The sequence below is a fragment of the Grus americana genome, chromosome 3, assembly GCF_028858705.1.
Source record: "Grus americana isolate bGruAme1 chromosome 3, bGruAme1.mat, whole genome shotgun sequence".
In the NCBI taxonomy this organism is placed as follows: domain Eukaryota; kingdom Metazoa; phylum Chordata; class Aves; order Gruiformes; family Gruidae; genus Grus; species Grus americana.
Window position 1 is genome coordinate 21088431 of NC_072854.1, and position 21825 is coordinate 21110255.

Consider the following 21825-nt stretch of genomic DNA (forward strand, 5'->3'; position numbering starts at 1 on the left):
CAACCCACCTAGAAGTACTAGAAAGGTCCAGGCAAAAGACAAAATAATTTTAGGTCAAGAGTAATTCATTTCACTGGGCTCTTCACTCTTCAATGAAAACAATGAGCCAAGTATAATAAAAAAAAAATTCAAATAAATTAAAAAGGAAAAAAAAAGAAATCAAGAAACATTCTTGAGATGAACTATGATATATCAGTGTAAGAACCTTAAAGATGACCAGAACAATTCAAATTCAATGGTATAAAACACACATTAAAGAGCAGTCACATCCTAGCAAATATGTGAACAAAATGCATAAAGACTTGTGTGTAGAGTTAGAAAGTTCACCAAAAGCATTCACGGTCAAGCCTATGCCCTCCAACTCATTGCCACCTCTTTCCTAATATGTTACATTGACATTATGTATAATGTAAATTACAAATACAAGTATTTAGACCTTACGTAGCAGTACTCTCTAACGTTCAAAGTGCTGCTCATGTGCTAATTACATTATACAAGCTTTTCTCCTCTGTAATGTTTTTCAAAGGTGGAACTATTTCTGTTACTTTCACATTATTCTTGTATTTATTCCTTTTTTTTAAACCTATAAGCAGCATATGCAATGATTGCCTACCTGCCTTCATGCAAACCACTTCAGCTCTATGCATTTAACCATGTTGAAAATGTTTTGTAATTAAAGGTAAGACAACACCTCCAAAGATATGGCTACTTTAAGACTTGAATTTAAAAACCATATTGAACTATGAGGAAGAGATAAAAAAATCAAACAGTACAATCGTCCCCTACAAATAGCACATATTCCATAAAACTAAACATTTCATTTTTCTGGAAATTTTCAATGACATAAAAAATAGTTTGGTTTTGAATGACAATTTTGAATAACGTCTCTCCAGTTTCCTCCAGCATATGAATTCAGAACCTTTTCAGGATCTGACAATTGACAGATATCTATTAGATTACATTTTAGAATGTAATACAATACTTCTTGTGTATTAACATTGACACAAGAATAATTTGTATTTGTGCAATGGTGTTTTTCACATGTGCAGTTTTCAGAACTGTGTCACAATTCTAATATAGCAATCTGTACATGAAATCTGTAAATTTCTTAAATACAGTCAGATAAGCCACTTTAGGGATGCTTCGCTTTTATGGTGAAGCTTCTACATTTTTGGAAATACCAACTGAGATACTGTTGAAATGGAGTATAAATAGAACATTACTTGCCATAGTAATTGATCCACATAATATCCACATTTTTTCTACAATTTTCTTTATTTTTGCCCATGGGTAGCTATGTTTTCCATTCTTACGAAAGTTAGCAGCTGTATTTACATTCATATCATCTTTTATACACAATGGAATAGAAAAAGAGTAGATATTGTACCAGATCCTTTTACCAGCAGTTGTGAGGTCACTGCAGCTAAAGATAACTGTATGACTTGTAGGTCATCTGTGCACACTACATTGATTCGGTACGCAAATAGCAATAATATAATAGAAACATCTCTGAAATGAAACATAATGTTAAACTATAGTCTTTTAAAGATCAAGCAAGTTAAAACATCTGCATTTTTGTGATAGAACAATCAATTTTTTAATGTTTCACTTAACATAGTAAAAAAAAGTCAGTGGGAGTAATGGCAAGAGCAGTACTATTAAATATGTCTAAAAACAGTGAAACAGCTCTACGCACGGCTTTGTGTGGGTACCAGTGTTCCCAGTTACAGAGGTTGGACATGTGACACAGAACCCGTGTCAGGGCACAGCGTGGGCTGGTGGCTCCCTGGGTGCTGTGGGAGCTCCCCGGGGTCTGGCAGGGCAGGATCCTCACCAGCCAGGGCCCACTCCATCACCCTGTAGTGGGTTGACCTCGTCCAACAGCTAAGCACCCAAACGACCGCTTGCTAACTCCCCGTGCCCCCCACAGTGGGATGGGGAAAGAGAATAGAGAAAAATCAAGAAAACTTGTGGGTCAAAATAAAGACAGTTTAGTAAGTGGTGCAAAGAGCAAAAAAACAAGTGATGCAAAGGTGATTGCACCCTGCCCGCCCCAAGAAGAACAATGTCCAGCCAATCTCTAAGCAATGGCTATTTTTGAAGACCAAATTGCTATTTTTTATTGCTGAGCATGATGTTTTACGGCCCTTTTGGCCTATTTGGGTCAGCTGTTGTCCCTGCTGGTGTCCCCTCCCAGACTCTTGCCTACCCCCAGGGTAAGCAGTGTGAGAAGCAGAAACGTTGTGCAAGCAACGCTCAGCAACAGCCAAATCACTGGTATGTTAGTGCTGTTTTAGTCACAAATACAAACCCCACTGTCATATGGGCTGTTATGAAGAAAGTTACCTCCATCCCAGCCAGGCCTAGTGCATGCCCCCAGCCAGGAGCAGGTCCGGCCACCAGGCACCTCCATGGGGACAGGGATGGGCTGAGGCCAGGCCTGGACATGGGGCCATGCATAGGTCTGGCTCATTGAGACCCGTGGCTGGGCAGGACAGGGCTGTGAGGAGCTGGAGACCAGCTCAGCTGTGCTACTGGGGCACGGGCTGATGGCCCCAGGGGAGCTGCAGTGCGGTCCTGGGCTGTGGGAAGGGTGGGGGGAGCCCCAGGGAAGAAGGTCAGGGACAGTCACACTGGAGGCACCCTCAGGGCACTGATAACCATCTTCAAAGTGTGGCTTTAGATCCAGATTTTAATTCTCCAGATGGGTGGTTGCTGGAAACTACCAATTTCCCATTTTATTTTTTTTCCCTGTTATAAAACAGCTGTGGAATGATTAAATAGCAAGAAAACTGGTCAACAGGTTTTATGATTTATAGGTTGTGTCACACTTAGTGGTGTATCTGAGTACTGGGATGACATAACACATTGACCAAAAGCGTCCCCTTTGTTAATTTTTTTTGAAAAGCCACTATTTCTACAAAAAAATTGTGCAGAACTACAATAGTAGATACTGACAAGTAGCATGCACGAATACTACCAAACATTCATCCTCACTTGTCTGTTCTTAGTAGAGTGCTGAACATGATAAATGAAGTAGTTTGTCCCCAATTAGTACCATGTAGATGGATAATTTTAATTATATCAAAAATGTTTCTTCAAAAACAGGTCTGAAAACAATAATTAAAATTTATAAAGGAAAAGCATTCATGTGGTGTGTTATTTATTTGTTTAATAATTTGTATTTGCATTTTAATTGTATTGTAGTAATTGAAACAAATTTTAGTTCCTTGACTTAACATATAGACAATATTTTAGAGGGAAAAACCCCAAACTTTGCCCAGCTGTGTTGTCTCATTTTAAAAAGAATACTACTGGCCATTTAAAAATGCTTGAAATTAATAGGAATCATTTGATTTAGAAGTTCAATCTAGAGAGACAAAAAATGTTACTGATTGCTTCTCACTGAGGTCCATAAATAAGGTTCGAAGAGTATCTACTTCCCAAAGGTACAGCAGTAGGTACACATGCAAAGGATCAGATTTTCTTTGGATCAGCTGAACAAACTGGGAGACTGACCACCTTCTGAGCACATCCGTAAGGAAGCTGTATAACTGAAATGGCATTCTAATCCCACATTTTATTATTTTTGATTTGTTTAAAGCAAAGGCGCTCTCGGGTAAAAAGAAAGAAAGGATAAAACAATACCATGTGGCAAGTATGGGTCACTTTTTAAGAGTTTAGAATTCTACAGATCATTTTGTTTCATTCTTTTAAATTAATTTTTATTAGGTTTTTTTTAGAGAAGTATTAGTGAAGTCATCTGTTGTGAAATAGAATTCTCATTACTAGCTATGTAAATTATCAAAGCAAGATGATGTCATTTGTTCAAACTGTACAATTAGCATTGGATTCTCTGTAACAGTTCAATCCCTTGCCTGTGTGCAAAATACACAAGTATCTACTAATAGGATGGATGGTGTATTTCATGATATATCTTGTCTTTAAGAAAACAGAGTAACTACCAACACATTACATCTACAATATAGCTTAGAATAAATAAAAGAAGAAATAGTGGGCCTAATCAACCAGAGAAATATCTGACCTTAACAACTTTAAAAAGTAAAACTGTTAGGAATTCTTTGAACTATCCAGGTACAGTAAGATTTTCAGAAAACCTTGAAAGAGGTTAAATATCTAAAGCTTATTGAAATTCAGTGGCATCTATGGCTTTAACTTCTTTTGAAATCTCAGCTGACAACTTCACTTGGTAAGGAAAAACAAACCCAGACATTACAAACAGGTTTCCGTTTACAATGCAACAGTCACAAAAATATCATTTTTTTACCGGTGGAGTGCTGAAAATGTAGAAGGATGAACCCTTCAGTGCCAAAAACTTGAATTTGTAGAGCTGAGATGAATCAGTTCCTTCAAGTCTCTCATTTACCCATCCCATGTGTACAACCTATAAAAGAAAATAATTGAAAATTAAAGCTCTATTTTTTTTCAGTGGAGTATAAGATACATCTGACTAGGTCAAGTCTTTCACAAGGAAAAGTGGTCATGTTAGAATAGGATGCATCATACTCTTCTTCACGTTTGCCTTCCCACCACTACCATACTCTTGAAGTGTACGGTGTCACGCCAGTGTGTCAGAAGTCCTTGAAGAGACTTAACCTGCAGTACAGCTTGAATCTTGTCTGAAACGATCACCACTTTAAAAGCCACATATATGTCTCAGCAGACTCTCACTTAGGCCAGCAGAAAACCCAGGTGTACTGAAATAGTTCAGTCAACAGTTCATAAAAAACACGATCCTACATTATCTATAGCACAATCAAAACTTGGACATAGTGAAATTTCTGTTACATGTACCTCTAAAGAAATACATCTGAATAAATCACTAATTGATCTGAAATCAAACAACCTTCTGTACGCTCATGTTTGCCACTGTTAACAAAGTGTCTTTGTTACACCGACTGTCCCTCAGAGTTTATACTTTTTTTTATATACATTTTATATCATGACAATATATGTTCTCATAGAATTAAACATCAAATTCAGTTGTTACACAACTTTGCTCTAACAGTATTACAATACATGTCTTTATATTTCAGATAAATTAATTTTAGGAAAAAATAAAATTAAGTAAGAGAGCATGCTTCTTTTTTGAGGTAAATACAAATATATAAAGGAATAATGCCATGTAGTTACCACCAAAAATAACAAAAGGTAAACATTTTAGCCTTCATTTTGCATACATTAAGAGGAACATATTGCCCTTGAAACAGGTACTTGATTCTAGAGTGATCCACTGATCTGAATAAGGAGCTCATTTTCAACTAAGGCTACACTTAACAAAAATATTGACTTGAAGAGGGGCAGAAATGTCATAGCACTTGTGAATATATTGAGCCCACAGAGAACTTTGCTGGAAGTCAGTGGAAACAATCTGAAGAAGGCATTCATTAAATTTCATGAAAACTTCAGCATTTGTTCCACAGATCGATTTGGGAAAAAAGTGATGATCTCAGGAATGCTTTTCTATTGAAAGCCCGATGCACATGCCTGTAGTTATTACCAACAGAGCTCAAACGTGGAAAGAATGGACAGGGAGTAGCTCACAGTACAGATGCATGCTCATACCCTTGTATCATGAAAATCCCCCACACTGGTTTCTAATTTTGTTACTTAATGTATCAATTATGTCTCCTACAAATCAACTTATTCATAAATAAATAAACTAAGGGCAGGATGGTATCAGAAGACTGGAATTCCACTTGTCAAGATTGGGGGGTTTTTTTGTTTGTTCATTTGTTTTAGAATTTTTGTATATTTCGGAGAAAGGCAAGGTTTGAGTTGATTTAAATATGGATTGCTCCACCAGATATGAAAGGCTGTACGAGATGCTTTCTTGGGGAAGAAGCAATGGTGAGGCTAGGTAGCTGAAGAAGGATTGCTACTGGCAAGTAAGTGGTGAGCTCAGTGGGTTTAGAGCTGCATTACTGCCACTTGCATTGGTCAGGGATAACAGGATGGCAAGCCAAAAAGTACGTACTAACGAATATGAAAGAGAAAGAGGAAAAGACAAAGCAAAAGACATTTAGGAAGAGAAAGAAATCAATTTAGTAAGACCAAAAATAAAGAAACAGGAGAAAATATGAAATTAAAAGGAAAAGAACAAAAGGAAGGATACTATACATGTATATAAAGAGGGGAAAATCAATGAAAAGATATTTGAGAGGAAAAAACATTAAGAAAACAGGATTCCAAATGTCTATTTGCCTACAAAATCCTTAAAAAAGTAAAAGGGGAAAACAGAAGACTTTCCTTTACCAGAATAAGTGTTTGATTAACTTCTGCATATATTGAAAAAATAATAAAATTATGCATCTTTTTATAGAGATATTAAAAAATCTAATATATTTTTTACTTTCTTTCCACACATCTTTCTTATTGACTGGTTTATTTAATGGTCATTTAGACCATAGAAATGGAGAAAGAATAATTATTCAGTTCAACAGAAGTCTGTATGGAACAAAAGCAACCAAGTGTTGGTACTCAATAACAAGCTGTTTGTGGTTCATAAGTAGGCTACTGAGATTTCAACTGGGTCTCAGTACGTGGGTGGGAATATTAGTCCGGGGATAAAAACTGTTCTCTTAGTTGGACTGAAACCTACCATTTGCAATTTTAAGAGGTGCTCATAAGGCATTACATTACAAACAGTTATATTCTCAGCATTGCTTTCACCACTTTATTCCCATACTGCAAAATCAATTTGATACTGCTATTTGAAACTGCATGGAAAATTACCCATACATCATTGATGTATTATTAAGTTTCTAACATGTTCTAATACACTTTCCAAAAGTTCCTGTAGGAACAAAATGAGCAATGGCACTCATTATGAGGAGATAAAACAAGTCACTAACAAAATGTAATCCAATCATAACAGATAAATGAAAGTCCTTATTTGCATTTATTGTTTTCCTACAGCAATAAAACATCTAAATGCTGCAATGACTTGGAAACTTAACATGTGTTACATTTAATAAAACAATCCGTACATTTTGTATGTAGTACTTTTAGTTAAATAGTTATGAAAAGTAAATGATGCAAAACTCTCCAGAGGGAAATGAAGAAAGAAAATCAAGTAGATCTCTGATGTATGAAATGTCAGAAGAGGTGGGTGCACTTATGTAATTAAAATGGGATAAAAATCTACAACAGACGCCTGCTTGGCCTGCAAGTTAAGAACCAGTGTTGAACCATGAAACACAATGGAACAACACAAAATTAAGAGAGCAAGGAGAGGTACATCTTGAGGTAGCTTAAATCGGTTTTTTGGTCTTTTCCAAAGCAAGTGGTAGACTGCATATTTTGAAAAGTACAGATATTGGGTGGGGAAAAAGCAGTTCTTTCACATACATAATGATTAACTAACTGATTAACTAACTACAAAAAAATTGAATGCTAGCAGTTTTGATGCGTTACATTAATGATTTCCTTTGTACATCAATTGCATTCAGTTATGTCTGAATGGCTACTATTCAAAACATGTTTTAGAGATGAAACTACAGAGGAACTTAGAAATGATGACATTCAAGTATTTTATGTGCTTCAGCTCAAGAATTAAATTTGTAAGTCCAAGCTGGGCACAGTTTGAATGCCACAAACAGCAACATGTCTGCATTAACCCAAAGCGAGCTGTGAAGACAGGTATGTACCTGAATTTGTGTATCTTCCCAGGAACTGGCTGTCTGTGCAAAACTTAGATTATGAGTCCTTTTGGGTAATGATCATTGTTTCTTCTCTTTGTTTGCTTGTTTTAACAAGGAGACTGGGAAAATTGGGGCTGATGTCACTCACCTTTTCACATAATAGCCTTCTTGTTCAAGTTAGGATCCAAAACACAAAACTCCTCATTCCTGAAGACGTTGCTTTACTGGTTATGCATTCTTATATTATACTAAATCAGTAGCACTATTTGTGCAGCAGGAACCAATCAAACTAAATAAAAGTGGAAAACTCAGGTCCTTCACAGGTTTTTTTGGTGTTATATGTCCATTTTATTTTTTAGCAATATTACAACAACAATAAAATACACCTAACAAGCTATTCTCCTCCTTACCAAATAAAGACTCAAACTATTTCTTCTGCAGTTTGGGAAAATAAAAAAAATATGGATAAAAAAAGAAGAAAACCTTTCAAACCGTAGCTTACATGTTATCCCCCAATCAATAAAATGGCAATTCTGCTAAAAAATGTGTTAACATAACGTTAATTGGAGAATAATCTTGAAGAAGGACTGATCTTAGTATTAATCCAGTGAAATCACAGTTCTGTAATATTGAATGCAAAAGCAATGGGTTCTAAAGGCTGTGAAGAGCAGATGCCTGCACAGAAAATTATATACTCTAAAATCTTTCTCACAATTCACAAGGCAGAAATATACAAAGAAAAGGAGAATAAAGAAGAGTTGTTAATATTTTTTTTTAATATTCTAACAGCTAAGGGAAGCTCAGGAAGACAGCTTAATCAGATTTTAAAGACAAGCAAACTGAAAAAAAAAAGTCAGAAGTAGTAGTAATAGTTATTTACTTCACAGAGGCACTACATATTAGCTAGCTGACTAGAGGTTAAAAAGTTTAAGTGCTTTAAAGTGGTACTTCTTCTATTAGAGTAAGTTTTTTTCAGTGGAAGACATGAGGTCCCAGAAAAAAATCTCTGAAGCAGGCCAAGAAAGTTTCATTAGGAATTGCATAACTGACCTCTCATATAAATAAAGTTAAAATAATTACCAAGAAAGATCTCAAATCTATCTCTACATGGTCTCTTTATGCTTAAGGGAATTTAGTCCTGCTCCCTTTCTATAGGTGTAAATTGTAAAATTATAATCTGCAAGAATCTAACTCTTCAAGACTAACAATTAGGAGAAAGTAATGTTATTGCTATATGATATATTTTTAAATCACTTTTCTCTGTTTTTGAAAAAATGGAAGAAAAAAAAAGACAAAAGAGGAACTGATCTTACAAAAGTATGTGTAGGGTTTTACTCTGCGGCATGAAGCCAGGCAAACATGTTCATGGCATACCTGGGGCAGCAGTTCTGCTGTGAGGAACAATGGGAAACCCCTCCATATTTGAAAAGTTCCTGATTCAGAATTAGGATCATATAATTATCAAAAACGGAGTGGAAAAGAGGCCGCTGAGAAATTTAGTACATTACCCTCTCCAAAATGCAGTACCCATAATACCTATTTTGTTTCTAAGAAATGCTTCCTTAATGTCCTAAGGATCTCCAGTAATGGAGACTTCATAATTTCTCTCAACAATCTGTTCTAGCACTTTATTATCTTTACTAGTGATGAGGAAGTCTATTCCTCATGTCAAACATGAATCGCTCTGCTGTAACCATACTTTAAGATTTTTTTTTCCCTATCCATTAAAGACTCAAACTGTTTTGGCCTTAGACTGGAAGAGTGAAAAAAGCGTATTCAGATCATAAATGGAGCAAAAATCCATGAACAAGTACATGCAGTTTGTGTGGCATCATTCCTTGCTTCTTCTTGCACGTTATTCTCTGAGCACAAAGTTATAATTCCTGAATATTTATTTCATATTTCCTTCTCTGTCTTGCTTTCAAGCTTGTGTTGGTTTCAGCTGGGATAGAGTTAATTTTCTTCATAGTAGCTGGTAGGGTGCTATGTTTTGGATTTGTGCTGGAAACAGTGCTGATAACACAGGGATGTTTTTGTTATTGCTGAGCAGTGCTCACACAGAGCCAAGGCCTTTGCTGCTTCTCACACCACCCCACCGGTGAGTAGGCTGGGGGTGCATAAGATGCTGGGAGGGGACACAGCTGAGACAGCTGACCCCAACTGACCAAAGGGATGTTCCACACCATGTGACATCATGCTCAGCATATAAAGCTGGGGGTAAAAGAAGGAAGGGGGGGATGTTTGGAGTGATGGTGTTTGTCTTCCCAGGTAACCGTTACATGTGATGGAGCCCTGCTTTCCTGGAGATGGCTGAACACCTGCCTGCCCATGGGAAGTGGTGAGTGAATTCCTTGTTTTGCTTTGCTTGTGTGTGTGGCTTTTGCTTTACTTATTAAACTGTCTTTTATCTCAACCCATAAGTTTTCTCACTTCTACTCTTATGATTCTCTCCCCCATCTCACTGGAGGGGGAGTGAGCAAGTGGCTGTGTGGTGCTAAGTTGCTGGCTGGGGTTAAACCACGACAAACCTGTCCACAGTAGCCACGGAAAACCTCTGATCAATATCTTTTCGGAAACATGGTGCACAAAATCAGATGCAGTACTCCTGCCAAGGCCTTACAGCAAAAGGAACACTCAGCGTGTCTTGCAGTAACTCACTTAGGTACAGCCCGCAATGCTTGACTTTCTCAAAAGTCACAAAAGACACATGGTTGTTCCGGTATGCAGGCCAATGGCCAGCCCTGGCCTGATGTTAAACTGACAAGGTAACAATGAGAGAAACTGCTGGACATTGCATACAATGCAAAGGGAGAAGCTGGCTGGCTGTCTCAAGCCTGCAGCTATACTAATAAAACAATAATGGAACAGCAGGTGAAATATATGAAAAGGAAGTGAAGAATGGGTGAAGAATGTCAAGAGATAATGAAAAAGGGGTGCTGACTTATCATAGAATCATAGAATGGTTTGAGCTGGAAGGGACCTCAAAGATCATCTAGTTCCAACCCCCTGCCATGGGCAGGGACACCCTCCACTAGACCAGGTTGCCCAAAGTCCCATCCAACCTGGGCTTGAACACTTCCAGGGACGGGGCATCCACAACCTCTCCGGGCAACCTGTTCCAGTGCCTCACCACTCTAACAGTAAAGAATTTCTTTCTAACATCTAATCTAAATCGACCCTCCTTCAGCTTGAACCCATTCCCCCTTGTCCTGTCACTACACTCCCTGATAAACAGTCCCTCACCATCTTTCCTGTAGGCCCCTTCAGGTACTGGAAGGCCGCAATGAGATCTCCCCGGAGCCTTCTTTTCTCCAGGCTGAACAATCCCAACTCTCTCAGCCTGTCCTCATAGGAGAGGTGCTCCAGCCCTCTGATCAGCTTCGTGGCCCTCCTCTGGACTCACTCCAACAGCTCCATGTCTCTCCTGTACTGGGGCCCCCAGAGCTGGACACAGTACTCCAGGTGGGGTCTCACAAGAGCGGAGTAGAGGGGCAGGATCACCTCCCTCGACCTGCTGGTCACACCTCTTTTGATGCAGCCCAGGACACGGTTGGCATACTTACTGACAGTGGTGGTGGTATCACAGATTAGTGCTGAAATAGCCAAAAAGCATGTAAAATCAGAAAAAATAAGGGCCAATGGAGGAGTAAAATGTAGGTGAGTTCCTTATATGGGAGGGAGAAAAATGGAGGAAAAAAGGAATATAAAGTAAACCATATGAATGGGGCTTTTGGGGGTCTCTGTTGATCAGCCCTGTACCTGATTACCACAGGCTGATGCAATAGTAAGCCATAATATTAAATCATAACAACAAACCTGTTGCTTTTCTTACCATCTGATTGGCTTCTGCAGACAGGGGCATCTGGGATGGGCTCCCTAAGTGCTAGTAAGGTAATGGAGGATGGACCATGCCTCCTTAAAAGAATTTACATTCCTAAATACTTTTCAAGTACTTTCCAGTAACAACAACTCCAGTTCTTTCCCACAGCCTCTCACATATACTTCATTATTCTTGCCTATGTGCTACACCCTAATTGGCTTCCACCCTGTTTTTCAGACTCATTCTTCAATATGTCAAGCTCATTCTTATGTCTAACACTGTATTTTAAAATTTCACGTCTGCAAAACTAGTAGGCTTACTTTTGCTAACGCACCATAAAGGGAGTATTCAAGGGAACTGGATCCAGGACAGACCTTTTCAGAACTTATGGTCAATATGTCAGCTTCGAAAGTGAACCATTTCTACCTATTATTGGATTATACAACAGTCTGTACAGCCAAATCTGTATAATACTTGTTTAAAATATTGCAATGTCAAGAAATGTCATAAACCTTACTGGAATCAAGATATGTTGCAGCAACTGCCTGTCACCCATTCACAAGATGTGTTATACTGTCACAGGAGGAAATTAGATTGGTTGTCACTATTTATGCTTGACAAATCCTTCAGGGGAGTCATTCATTTGTTATCTTGCAGCTGCATACAAATATTTTGTTTATTTATTTCAAATTTCTTTCTAGAGATTGAAGTTAAATTGACTAGTCTCTAATTCTCCAAGTTCTCTTTCTTCTTCCATTAAAAGCCATGAAGTTTGCCCTTTCCTAGTCTTTTGATATGTCACCTGGCAGACACAAATTCCTTGAAATATCTTGATAATAGCTCCGAGATTACTTTGACCAGTTTTTCAACTGTCACCAGGCATTAAAAGCATACATACTACCAGAACTTCCCTTTGTATTGTAATCTGAGATTTTATTGGGTCTTGCTAGTATTATTTACAATAACCATCTTTTGTAGTTGACCTTTTTAGTGAAGGCTGACCTCTGACATGTTGAGTAGAAGCCAAACATTTTCCTTTGTCTTCCTGCTATTAATGCACTTAGAGAGTAATTTTTTGTTACCCATCTATCCCTTGCTGGTTGTAGCTTAATCTGTGTCCTGGCCTTCCTGCTACTGTCACACACTATGCTTTTATAATCATTGTCTCTAGACTTCATTTTCTGTATGATTTCCTCTGGAGGTCAATGAAGAGGTCACTGCAAAAAATCAAAACAAACAAGGGAAGAGACATCCTAGGAAGTAGTGAAAATCTGTTTTACAGCATCACAAGAAAAAAAATAGTCTCAATTAATAGCTGATCAATATTTTTCTACTTATACTGAGAAGAAACTATTGGTTTAGTGGAGTACAGGAAATGATCATATTAGTCTTAAAAAGATAAAAAAACCCACCTAGCAAACAAAATAAAAAACCTCAGAAGTAGTTTCTCTGTAGAGAGAGAGAATTGCCTAATGTACTGTTTCATAAAAAATATAGAGCAATCTAGCAGTGTATATCTTTTTGAAAATTGAGTCCCAAATCTAACTGCCCACTGATAACACAGAATCAAGTACTTTCAAATCTCTAGAGCGCTGTAATAAATTATATCAAGCAGAATCAAAAGTTATAATATTTGGAGAATGGTGGCTGCAAACATCCTCCACACTCAATAAAATAATGTACAAACTGTCTCAATCCCCCTCTCTCCTTGTGGAGCACCAATATTGTCTAAAAGTATCCAGTGCATAGATGCCACGTGCTTCGTCATCTACACAGGTTATATATACACTTAGAGCCAGAGCTTCAGCAGTGGTACTTATTTAATACCTTTCAAATTAATGTGATCCCTGCATCTTTGTTAAAACCTTGTAGACCTTGGCATGGACTAACCAGCATGACATGCTCTGGGATAATGAGAACTCTCAAAACAATTCCCAAGGACAGTTGGATTTAAGCATTAATAATTGAAAAATTTGAATAATTGAATAATTTTCAATAGGCAGTTTAAATGCAGACACTCTGCTTTGGTGGAAGAAGAGAATTTAGAAGTGTGGAAGTAGCCAGATTATGCCAGTTAGCTTCATGACCAGGTACAGTGTAGTGATAGGACAAGGAGTAATGGGTTTAAACTAAAAGAGGATAGATTTAAATTAGATGTTAGAAAGAAATTCTTTACTGTGAGGGTGGTGAGGCAGTGGAACAGGTTGCCCAGAGAAGCTGTGGATGCCCCCTCCCTGGAAGTGTTCCAGGCCAGGTTGGATGGGGCTTTGGGCAACCTGGTCTAGTGGAGGGTGTCCCTGCCCGCAGCAGGGGGGTTGGAACTAGATGGTCTTTGAGGTCCCTTCCAACCCAAACCATTCTATGATTCTATGACTCTATGATTTTAACAGTACAAATATATTCATAACTACAACTACTACTACCTTTCCTACTACCTCTTTCTAACTTTGGATCACAGACAAGGGCAAAGTCCAAACATCTTCTTTTGGTAAAGAGACCCATAAATATGGCTGGTTTAGACCTGGGAACCAATATCTTACTCCTTTCACTTTACAATTTTCTTCAGTTATATGCCCATGGAATTCATCATGTTCTGGAGATTCAGTTTCCAGTAAAACCAGTCAGGGGCAATATGAAAAACAAAGAAGAAATCCAGGTTTAGCAAAGTAGCTTTTGAAGTTCTTGACTCTGAATCCCAGTTTGCTAATGGCCTATGAAAAACGGAATCTGAATGAAACCTATCCTGATTCAACCTTGTCCCTTTATGAAAGATTAAGTTGGACTCTAAAGGCAATGAAGAAAACCCACCACAGGTGACACAATAATGAAACTCCAAGGACCTGTTTAATTCTTCAGGAATGTCCATATTCAAAAACAAAGATAAATTTGCAGCTATAACAAATCTCACTTCAAGGCAGCTCTTCAAGTGACCTTCAATCTCTTAAACTTATCCTTTCTCTAAATTTTAAATCAATTGCATTAACAAGTGCTATTCAGGTTTGTACAAACATTATGTAACTGACATTAATAGGCTTCATTAATCTAGGGCAGATCAAGTCTTCTCCTGTTTTCAGTTATCACTGCCAAGTTTTATTTTATTCCTTTCTGATATATTTGAGAGATTTACATTTTGGTTGTTTTTAAAGCAAATTTTAAAGTCTGAATTTTTCTCATTTGCTCCTTTAATATTTTTATGTTTGTGAGTCTAACTTACTTGATCTGCCCAAATTCATTATAAACTTTATTTTTTCTCTTTTTGGCAGACAACAATTCAATGTTTGTTCTTGTCAGTTCGACCTCAAATTTTCAGCTCCTGAAATAAAGGTCCTAATTATATCTTCCCTTCTTTTCATATTTGGAATGGAAAAAATGGGATAGACTTGTACTGCCTAACTTTGGGCACTTACTTTAGATGATATGAGGCTACTCTTATTAGGACCTCAGTACAGTCAAGATATAAAAAGAAGTTCCTATAAAGGATGATTTAAAATGTTGATATCAAGTTCCACATTTCAAAAACTCTCTGGAACAGAATAATTTTCTGCACTGACTATCTAAGCAACTTATGGAGACTAGCCCATTTATTTAGGAAATGAAATTAGGTAGTTAGTGATAGGTTGCATGAATGTCCTCAATATTTTTTAAAAATTCTTCCTTTTTTCAACTAAACCCATTATGTGTTCCCAAACTGATATGAATAAACTTTAATAGCTACTAAAGTACTTGTAGGAGAGAGTTCGTCCAACAAAAGATATCAAAATTCAATACCTTTTCCCCTGGCATTCATAATCACCTGTTTTTCATATCAGTTTAATTGATAATTAAAAGCCATGGAAAGGAAAGTAATAAATGCTCCCTTCTTATATAGAAAAAGTATTTATTTTGGGTTTGGGGGTAACTTATTATACATAGAATTTAAGTATTTTGTTTTCAAAGTACTGACCAAAATATAAGAAAACAGTTTCCTGTGTAAGAAAATGTCAATGGTAATATATTTTTAGTAACTTCTAGAAGAGTCCATAAATGTCCAAATACATTTTATGAATAAGATGACAAAATGGTAGCATATGAAAGAATATACAAGCTGCCAAACTAATAAATATTTATTTGATCCCAATATGAAGAAATTTTTTTACTCAGTCTTTGACTTCTATAATAAAATTCCATAATAAATTTCTGCAGTAAAACACTATAAAAGACTAATTTTCACTTCTATAATTTACAAAGCTAGCATTTTGGGAAACAGCAGGGATTGTGCTCTTTGTTCCTGAGTAATGATTCAATACCAGACTGATGCAATGAAAGCACACGTCAGTGAAACGCATTGGTTTTATTATACAAGCTTCAAATTACTTCCCAGAATTACAGAATTAGCCTGGAAAATGCTACTATTATATTTTACAAAGTAAATGAAAAAACTCTTTGCAATGCTATGAGAAGTAAGAATACTTTCCAATGCAGTAAATTCATCTGGGTCTTCAGGACATTTGGCTAGTTGGAGCAGAAGAAATATCTCATCAGGCTCCTGAGTTCCAGAAGTCCCAGACAAACAGTTATGGCAAACATAGTCTGCACAGCATGACACATGCAAAACAGATTGGATTTGCAATACACTCCTTGGCTATCTGTGCACAGTATGTGATGTAAATACAGAATTAACTTGTCAGACTCGCTGCTGCAATATTGCATGCAAACATATACTATGCTTTCCAAAACCTGGTTGTGAGTTCCATTGTTCCTCTCTCATTTATTTCATGGTTCCATCTAATCCACTTTTTAGGTCTACAGCGGAGGATTCTACTCATGACTGTGGATTAGTAAGAATGTGCTGTATTAAGTAGGTCATTTCAGAACTTCAAACCATAGAAAACTTGGTTTTAGAATTTTAAAAGTGACTAAATGTGTGTACGTAAGCTCTACAAATTTTGCAACTTAATGCAATGACAAGGATTTAAAAAATTGGATAATATAATGAGAGTCTTACCTGGTCTGAGGGAGAACAGCATTTATTTGCCATTTTCATCTATGAAAGAGAGATGGAAGAATACACACTTACTAATATGCTGGAGAGTTTCTGTGATGCAATTAGCATTGACTTAGTTATTGAATACTGTATTAATACTTCCAAATTATATTTATAAAAATTAGATAATTCAGTGCTTAAATACTATATTTTTACTATTACACTAAATTCACAAAACCTAGGACTCCAAAGACAGGAAGCTTTTTATCAGAGTTTTCATTAAATCCTTCATAAAGATTTGCATTTATGAATTTAACTTTGCCATGCTGGGTGAAAATATACTGTACTGTAGATACATCACTTCAGTCTCAGTTAAACAACTGGTTAAGCAGATCTATAAATGAGGCACGTGATTAAGTATTTGTGAAATGAAGGCCACAGAGTGGAAGACACGTTTAAAGATGAAGGGTATAATGTCTAGGCTTTCCTTTTAGTTTAGTCTTCAAGATAAAGTTATGTATCTCTCTTTTTCCTCTCTGTTCAGATAATCAAGAGTTTTGTTGATTTTGGCTTTTCTCTGGCAGTAATAGTTTGCATAGATGAGTGGTGGACAAACCCTGACAGATATTCCCTTCTTTAAAGTGAAACACTTATTTAAAGTGCAATATTAGTTAGTGTAGTAATGATGCGGAATCTAGACATAAAAAGATTAGACTAGCAAGACTATATTCCCTATATGCAAGGATATAAGCTGCAAACTGCCCTACAGTTGATGAGTACTTCCAAAGGATCTTGTCATCTAAAAGCCTGTTTTACAGCAAATGTAAGGTTTGTGGTAGAAGACCAAAAGCTATAGCTATGCACAGGGAAAACTACAATTGCCACGAGAAAGTCGTCGTCCAGGGATATTGCTTGCATCCTGGCCATACCAGATTTGTAAGGTCGAATCTGAGGATAATCTTTGGAAGTAGAGCATGTCGGCAGCCACATAGCTCGGTAAATACAGTGATGCCATTGCCTGTTACAGTGGGTTGACTCTGGCTAGCAGTGGAGCACTCACACAACTGCTTACTCCCTTCCCTTTCCCAGCACGAAGGGTGAGAGAATAGGAAGAGCAAAAGCAAGAAGACTCATGGGTCAAGATAAAGAGAGCTTAATAAGTGAAGGAAACAGGAAAAAAAAAACAAGTGATGTAGAGGTAATCACTGGCTGCCTCCCACAAGCAGACTGATGCCCAATCACTCTCCAAGCAACAGCCACCTTGGAATACAAACCCCCACCTTCTGTGTCCACTATGTCACTTCTATTGCTGAGCACAACTTTATATGGCATGGAATATCTCTTTGGCCAATTTGGGTGACCTGCCCCAGCTGTGTCCCTTCCTAATTCCTTGCCCCTCCCTTGCTGGGGGGAGTGGGGTGTATCAGAGTGAGAAAAAGTCAAAGTCTTGATGCTGTGCAAGCACTGTTCAGCAACAGTCAAAACACTGGTGTGTTTCTAACACTGTTTTAGTCACAAACACAAAACACAGCACCATATGGCTGCCTGCTATGAAGAAAGTTACCTCCATCCCAGCCAGACCCAGGACACCTGTAAGAAGCCAGCAGGGTTTGTGCCATGCTAATGACACAGGCCTCAGGATGTGTCAGGGTCTGTCTGGATTTGTCTCGGACTGTCCGGAGCTGTCTTACAGCTTGTTTAGCCATAACATAAACATCTAATGACAATAAGACTATTGCCTACTTGGTTTCAGTGAAGTACAGCTGTGGGATGTAATGATATATAGATATATAAAAGCTACAGTTATATGCATATATAAAGTGTATACACATACACACACTTGTAGCTAACAGATGGCAATAACAAGTCACTATTCTGCATAGAGGGAATTATCTATGACTGTAAACAGAATGACCCTAGGACAAAATGCAGTGTGGAGGAGTACAGGATGACAGCAGGAGCCTTGACTGTACGGACACAGGGTGATAACAAGGCTCAGGGCTGTAGGAGCTCACTAGTCAGTCCCAACCCATCCTGGGCCATCAGGGCTCCTTCTCCCTCAAATACGCTCACTTTTGCAGCCCAGTGGAATCAAATTGTGCTGTCGAATGGTGCAGGTGCGCTGGTGGGTCAGACAGCTGGGAGTGACTGAGGCTCTGGGGATGAGGTGGCCAAACCTGCTGGGAGCCTGGGGCATCTGCCAGGCCTGGCTGTCACCTTGAGCAGAGTGCCGGGAGAGTCTGCCAGCCCCTTGGAGAGGCCCTGCCATGCTCCCTACCACCTCCCTCCCACTTCAGAGAGGGAATGGGGACCACCACAACAGAGGCAGGTCACAGCCTGCAGGCACTGGCACCTGCACTGTAGTACAGACAAGGACTGATGATGAGGATGGAGCTGACATGCAGCTGCCAAGCGGAGCGGGGGGCTCCCAGCAAGGTTCCTCACAGGTCTTGCACACAGCTCTGCCTGCAGCAGCCTGACCCCAGGCTGCATGGATGCACGGTGCCAGGGGTGGTCTGGGGCACTTTGGGTGGGAGAAGAGGTGGCGGAGCTTCTTGGTGCTCTCAGGCCTCAACAGTAACAAACCACAGGGAACTCAAGAATCCCACTCTGTCACTTGGATAAAACAAATTGGTGACATGCCCCGTGTTGCAGAAGGAAGCAGACCTCACCAGTCTAATTTGGTAATAGGCTTAATCCTGAGCAGTTGTGCAGGGCATAATGAAAAGGCACCTGGAATACCATCACACCCTGCCCATACTCAGCTCCAACCTTTCTCCAGTCCTTCAGACACAAATACGTACACAAAGTAACTATACAGAAGCCATGTTACACACAGAGAAAATATTATTTCCTTGCAGGTGGCCAAAGACATGCTGAATAATAAGATTACTATAGCATAAACCAGTGCAAATAAACAGGGCTAGCTGTGATCCTGTCTCCTTTCACCCTCCTTTTGGGTTCAAACTACTTAAGCTCCCTGTATTACAGGAAGAAATTTTGTTATCCTACTTTTTATTTTATTGTGCTCAGATGTGCCTGGAAAAATGTGTGTGAGTCTGGCCATGCAGGTTTTCTGCAAAATGAGGGCAGAGTATTGTGAAGAGCATCCACGTAATCAGTCCAGCTTCCCATTGGTAAAGGCAATAGGGAAGAATGCTTTGGACTGCACAGCTATTCACTGCACAGCCTTGGCTCATTCCCTATTCAAAGCAGGGATGGCTGCAGCCCTGATGTAACTGTGGGGAGAGGAAAGATCTCCTTCTGCATCACATTACGTCCCTATGTCACGGGGCTGAGGAGAGAGAAGTAAGCACTCTCCACTACAGCTGGCACCACATGTTCTCTACGTGCCTCCACAGCTGGTGCAGAGACAGGAATACAAATGGGATATGTTGCACCTTGCTGGCAGCACGTGAGCTTTCAGCACTGCAGTACAGTAATGGGAGTCGGGGAGGCAAGGGAACTAAAACCAAAAACCTGGATCTGCAAAGACTGCAGGCAACATGGAAAAGGAACTATTAAGCAATTGTAATTCCTATATTATGTTCTAAATGAATACATATGGGGCAGGAACAGAATGGGGATGAAATGATTGAGAGCCATATACTTAAATCTAAATATCTACCAGGCTGGGATTTATCTCGCTTAACTTTGGCAAGCCAAAAAAGGAAAGAATTATACATCTAATGTACCTATATTCTCTTTCCAGACAGCAGAGAGAGAGAAGGATCTTGACAGGCACCTATTTTTTTTTTCCTGGCAATAAGAGGATCCTATGCGACTGCTTGTTGCTTGGATAAATTTAGGTTACATGATTCCTTCCCTTACTGACTTCCCTTTACAACCTCAATGGTTTGAACTGTGGTACTTTCAAATGGAAATTTTTCAGTTTATAAACAAACAAACAAAAAAAAGCAGCAGCAAAGAAATATTATCATGTGTTTTCACTCTGGGAATAGAATTGTTTGTATAATCATTGAGGCAGTCAAATTTGTATACTGTTTCCTTTTTTTCCACCTACATGTACCCCACATTCTGCTGTGTAAAGAAAGACAGACCTTCTCAATCCTCTTTCTTTTTTACATGCATGTTCAAAGCTCATATTTCATAAGTCTCTCCCTATTCAAACAGAAATTTCACTCCACTGCAATATGGAGTATCACTTAGATATACATGTACATAAAGGCATAAAAGAAAAGGTTTACACACTATGACATATATAATTAAAAAAGCTGTCAAAGGCATAAATATGATCTGGATTAATAACTCTGTTTTGAAGACAAATTTTAAGTTTCTACCATCCCCCAGTGAAACTACTGGAATGATTTATAAATATCACAAATAACGTTTAAAGTGGAACAACTGCATCTTAACTTGTTCTCTTACCTGCTAATGATCTACTAATTTATTTGTGAATAATTCTTTAAAAAAATAACACCATTAGAATATATTGGGGAAAAAAAACCCTTGAGAAAGTTATAAATGTAAGAAACAAGTCTCAATAATGTAAATGATCTGGCAGCATTACCTTTAGGTGTTTCTAGTGATTATGACTACATTAATGTTCAGTGTTACGTTTCAAAGAAAATTATTAAGATCCATGAGAAAAGCTGCACATATTTAATAGTTGGCTATCTGAATAGTGCAAAACAGAGAGAGAAATACAAATTATTCTAAAGAACTCTCTCCTAAAAAACCATCTCCAGCACAGCATTGCCACTTCAGCCTATAAAGAACCCTCCAGCTGAACAAATTAAGACCAGGAGCAGTGTTAATTAAGAGCGCATGCAGATCAACTTGTTTACTCAGCTTCTTGTGTCATCATGGCAACTTCAGTGCCAGTTTCTGTTCCCTCTCTCCCCTCAGTTTCTTCAACTGTACCTCCTCTGACAACAGAGGAATACAAAGAAATAAATATGAGGTGCTGATTCATCTCTATTTATTTCTTCCAAAGGTAAATGTGAAGAGCTTTGAGAACATTGAGAAGACCGGGGATAGAATCACAAAGGAAGATGACAGGGAAGTTTCATGCTCATAGAAAAGTATGTAAAAAACAAGAATATGAACAGAGTGATGAATAATTTGGGGCAAGGGTCCTTAGGAAAAAAAAAAAAGTCATCCATACTGCTTGTAAAGCTGACAGTTACTAGGAGATTTTTCCAAGCTAAGCATACAAGGCATGTATCAGTAAGGAGGGCTGAAAAGATACCCTTACACCACTCTCCATGTCACAGTATTCGCCGTGCTTCTCTGTCTTGTAAGAACTAACTCTCTCCAGCCTAGTACCAGAATCATTATTTCTCATCTACCAAATACACTTACTAGATACGCTAACATCCAGGGGCAGCACCCCTGTGCGGTGACAACTTCTCACA

The 21825-nt window shown here is 38.3% G+C and overlaps 1 protein-coding gene across 1 annotated transcript in view; it reads right to left on the reverse strand.

Annotated features, from left to right (window-relative positions):
- SNTG2 (syntrophin gamma 2) overlaps window positions 1-21825 on the reverse strand; it is a 285318-nt gene that overhangs the window by 40435 nt on the left and 223058 nt on the right. Inside the window, exons 11-12 of the mRNA XM_054822756.1 lie at window positions 16469-16507; window positions 4289-4405 (exon numbers count right to left, since the gene is read on the reverse strand). Coding sequence (XP_054678731.1) covers window positions 4289-4405; window positions 16469-16507 — 156 coding nt within the window. The remainder of the gene's footprint in view (window positions 1-4288; window positions 4406-16468; window positions 16508-21825) is intronic.